Raw genomic sequence first — 4,804 nt, forward strand, 5'->3', positions numbered from 1 at the left:
AAAAAAAAAAAAAAAAAATAACCGCCAAAAAAAAATCTCCTATGGCCAAAACCCTATAGAAGAGGAGTACTCCTATGCGTCTCTACACTATAACACAAGTTTTCCAGCAAGAATGTTCTGACTGGTGTGTGTCAATGCCTATTTCTCTGGCACCTTGCAGTTTACAAGGCACAAGAGCTCGGATGCCCAAGAGATCCATATGCAAATTCCACCCTAATCACTTCCTAGCACTGCATCTTTAGAAAAGTTACTTAACCTCTCTGAGGGTCCATTTCCTCTTCTGCAAAAAAGGAATGAGTGTCCCCATATACCTCACTGGGTTACTGTGGCGATAAGATGACATAAGAAACCACACAAAGACGAATGGTCATAGCAACTTAATTTGTAATAGCCCCAAACTGGAAATGACCCAAATGTCCATCAGCAGAGGAATGGAAAAACACACTGTGGTAAATCCATACAATAGAATATTACTCAGCGATGAAATAGGAATGAGCCACTGACACACCAAACAACATAAATGAGTCTCAAAATAAGTAAGCTGAGTGGAAGAAGCCAGACCAAATGACTAGACACCATGATTCCGTTTATAGAAAATTCTAGAAAATAAAATCAGTGATAGAAAGCAGATCACTGGCTGTCTGGGGACAGAGGGTTGGAAAAAAGGACACTTTGGGGGCAATGGAAACGTTCTACATCTTGAGGTGACGGCTTCACGGGATTGAACAATTTAAAGATGTGCAGTGTGGTATGCTTAAATAATACTTTGGCAAAATTGAAAAGTTTAAAAGAAATGAGATCAGGGATCTAATGCCCCATCACAGGACCTGGCACACAGTAGGCTCTTAACAAATGTTGGCTCCACTCTAGAGCAATAATGAATGATCCCATTAGAACTTCTGGAAAAGAAACTTGACAGGCTGCCAGGGAACCGCATCAGCAGGTGTAACAGTGACTTTGAAGGTGTACTAGAACCCAACTATTTAGGACACGCTGTTCTCGGCCAGAAAGCATAAACAAGAAAGATGAACAGAAAGATGGGAAAGGCTTGGTCTCCGCCCTCAAGGAAACACAAATGAGTTTAATATATGATGGAATAAAAGTGTCAGAAAGACGATAGTGACAAACTACAGCCATGCAGAAAAGAGTAATTCTGATGGGATGGACGTCCAGAAGGAACAATTTCAGGTAGGGGAGATCCTGGCAATAGGGATGGTGGGGCAGGCCCTGTGCAGAAGGTGGTCTGACTGCGCCAGAGTGGGGAGGCTGGAAGGGAGGGTCCTGCTGGGGGCAGCTGGCAAGGCCAAGGGCCCAGGCCCACGGTCCTCCAGAGATGAGGACCTCCTGAGCGCTAGCTGCAACCCTCCCATCATTTATCCGGGGAACCAGCCAAAGGGTTCAGCATGATCAGATTTGGGCTTTACACCAGCAGGTCCCATCCAGGGGGCAGTGTGGCAATTTATCAAGTGTCCCGACATCCATATCTTTCATCTCAGTCATTCCTGAGGAAATAATCAGAAATACACGCAAAGATTTTGGTACAATGTTGCTTATCACAGCATTATTTGTAATAGCCCAGAGCCCCAAATAACTTAAATGTCCAATAAAAGGGGACCCTAAATAAATTACGGCACCCGGAGAGATTCAAGCATATAGGGGCCATTAAATCATATTTTCAGAACATATAGAACCACGAGGTGTGTGCCTCACGGTACAATGTTAAGATGCAAAAAAGCAGGATACAAAAATATACATTGAGGATTCATTCAACAAACATTATTGATGATCTATTATGTGCCAGGCACTGTTCTTTTTTTTTCTGTTTTTTAAAGCACCGACAATACAGCAAAGGATAAAATAGACACAATCCTGCTCTCATTAGAAGGGATTCCACCTTCTGAAGGAAGGCAAACAACAAACAAGGAAATGAATAACAACAAGTGAAATATAAAGCATGTTGACGGCAGGATATGCTATGAGGAAAATCAAGAGGGGAAAGGGATGAGGTGTCAGGATAGGTGAAATTTTAAATAGGCAGTCAGAGAGGTTTCCCAGAGAAGGGAGTTAAGGGTTTGAACCCAGGGTATATCTGAGAAAACTTCCAGGCGGAGGGAACAGGCAGTGCAAAGGCCCTGAGGAGGCCTGGGAGATTTGAGAAACAGCAAGCCCGCAGTGGCAGAACATGCAGGACAGTGGGAGACTGAGGCAGAAGGAAGCTGGTGTCTCAGGGTCGGGGAGCCCTGGCAGGGTTTTGAGCAGGGGAGTGATGTGATCTGAGGGTGGTGGGAACAAGGGGAGAGAAGCAGGGAGACCAGCTAGAATTTTTCCAGTGTTTTTTTTTCAAGTCTTTACTGAATTTGTTACAATATTGCTTTTTTTTTTTTTTTTTTTTTTTTTTAATGTTTTGGTTTTTTGGCTGCAAGGAATGTGGGATCTTAGCTCCCTGACCAGGGATGGAACCCTCACCCCCGGCATTGGAGGGTGAAGTCCTAACCCCTGGACCACCAGGGAAGTCCCTCCTAACTTTTTATGATGAACATATATCCACTTTATAATCAGAAAACACAAGGTAATTCAATCAAAACAAGCCATGTAGGTGTTGTGACTGGAGCACAAGGCAGCAGAGTAACAAACAAGGAGGTCAGGGAAATAGCTCAGGGAACCAGCGATGAATCAGTGGGGGGCAGGAGGCGGGACATATTCCTGGAAATTACTACTAAGAAAAGCAAAAGGCACAAATCACTCCTCTTAGTAATAAAAGAAATGTAACCACGATGCACAAAAATATGAAAAAGAGAAAAAGAATTCCCCCACCATCTCAGCACCCTAACAATCCATATTGACCATCTTGTTATACTTCCTTTGGATCTTTCTTCCTATGCATACTCTGGTTTTCTCCTTGACCATCCTACAAGGCCCAGCACGCTGAAAGCGCTCAAATACTCATTGAGCAAATACTGGATGACGAAATACTCCAAATGCTTCTAGGTTCAGATTTGTCCATGTTATATCAGCTACATCATTAGCATTTCTGGAAGTAGTTTTAAGAGGCTTGGGTGACAGATTGGAAATTGTGGGTGAGGGGGAGGCATGGTCACAATGACTAAGGTGTCAAGTCTCGTCGTTTAGGACAATGGTGACATTATATTCATCAACGGCGCCAGCAGGAAGCAGTCTGCTGAGGAAGAGGCCAGGTTCAGTCTGGGGGACGTGAGGGGTGCCCAGGCCCACCCCTGCAGAGACGCCCAGCTGCCCATCCCTCTCGGGGCTCAGGAAGCATCTGGAGCTTCAGCACGAAGGTGGAGGAGGAGGGAGCTGGGGTATTGATGCCACCAACCCAACTGGAGCTGGACGTGCTAAGAGCTTCAGAACACGTGTCGCCTCTCCTCACCTCAGCGCTGCCCTGTGAGCTGGTCTGTGTGTGCCCACTTCACAGATGAGGACACTGCAGGCCCGGCTGCTCCACAGCAGAGCCAGGGCTCAAACCCACGACTCGGAGGGCTTTTCCCATGAATTCTCTTCTCTTACTAGAAGATTAACATAGTCACAGAAGCCCAGGGAGAAAGTTAGTCTTAAGATGTCTGTGTTAGGAAGCTCCTGGTTTGGGCTCACGGCTTCCAGGGGTCCCCCACAGGGAAGAATGTTCTCTTCCTCTTCCGAAAACATAGTTTACATGTTTCCGACTTACAGTTATAGCCTGCTGAGTTTTTCCGTGTGTATGAGTCTTGGAAACCAGGACGGGCCACGTGCTTTTCCCACAGCACCACCCCAACTCTCTGTATACAGTCGGTGCTCAGCAAATGCTCGGATGAAAACACTGACCCTCACTCGCCAGTCACCCGGGGCCCACTGGGACACCGGGGTGAGGCAGGGCCAAGCCTGCTGGACGAGCAGTCTCGAAAGACGCCAGCGGACAAGGGGCAGGGAGACCTGGGTGGATGGGCAGACGACCACGCGGACAGATGGCGACTGTCCTCTTCCGCGCTTCCGCGTGTCTTGTCATGAAGCAGTCTGCAAACAAGCGGGCCCAGGGCCAAATGCAACCCACCCACCTGTACTCTTTGGCTCACACCCGGTTTTAATTTGTTACGATTTAAATTAGTTGCTAGCTTTCAAAACAATGAAAGATTTCACCTAAAAATCTGGATTTCTGAGTGCAGGCCCTTTTCAACAGGCCCACCCTTTGCAGTTCGCCTCCCAATGCCACCCCCAGCGCCCCCCCACAGCCTGTCCTGGGCAGCCCCTCCAGCACTGATTGGGCTGAAGCCCTGTCAAGCCCCCCACCCCTGGGTTGGGCTGAGCCCCGTCCTCACCGGCGCTCAGGGTGGTGAACTCCAGGAAGCGGTACTCATAGGACACGTCTATCTTGGTTTCCACCTGGGGCCTCTTCAACGTCGAATAGATATTTCCAGGCCGTTTGTCATCACGTTTCTCTAACTTGTTCAATCCGCAACCCATTTCAGCAGCTGCCAGCAAAAGGAGAAAAACGGGCGGATGATTTTCTTCTTCCTGAGATGTTGTTTTTACACACTGTAGTATAAACGACCCCATCGTTTCCCTGAAGAACACATAAAGGACCTCAGCCTGGCTGAAATCTAGAGCGCAGTTCAACCCATGACCTGAACACTGGAGGCTCTACGCTCAGGCTGCTTTCTCTCACTGATAAGATACCATTACCAGCCAGCCTGTGATTCTGAAATGACACCAAAAACATACTGTTTTACAGAACGAAAAGACAACCCTCAGAATGGGAGAAAATATTTGCAAATGAAGCAACTGACAAAGGATTAATCTCCAAAATATA

At 47.0% G+C, this 4,804-nt stretch overlaps 1 protein-coding gene across 2 annotated transcripts in view; it reads right to left on the reverse strand.

Annotated features, from left to right (window-relative positions):
* The window catches only part of RFTN1 (raftlin, lipid raft linker 1), a 203,794-nt gene that overhangs the window by 182,225 nt on the left and 16,765 nt on the right, over nucleotides 1-4,804 (reverse strand). For both annotated transcript variants that reach the window (XM_028490143.2, XM_024115195.3), the window contains exon 2: nucleotides 4,314-4,466. In XM_028490143.2, the coding sequence (XP_028345944.1) occupies nucleotides 4,314-4,458 (145 nt within the window). In that variant the 5' untranslated portion in view covers nucleotides 4,459-4,466. The remainder of the gene's footprint in view (nucleotides 1-4,313; nucleotides 4,467-4,804) is intronic.

The sequence above is a fragment of the Physeter macrocephalus genome, chromosome 1, assembly GCF_002837175.3.
Source record: "Physeter macrocephalus isolate SW-GA chromosome 1, ASM283717v5, whole genome shotgun sequence".
NCBI lineage: Eukaryota > Metazoa > Chordata > Mammalia > Artiodactyla > Physeteridae > Physeter > Physeter macrocephalus.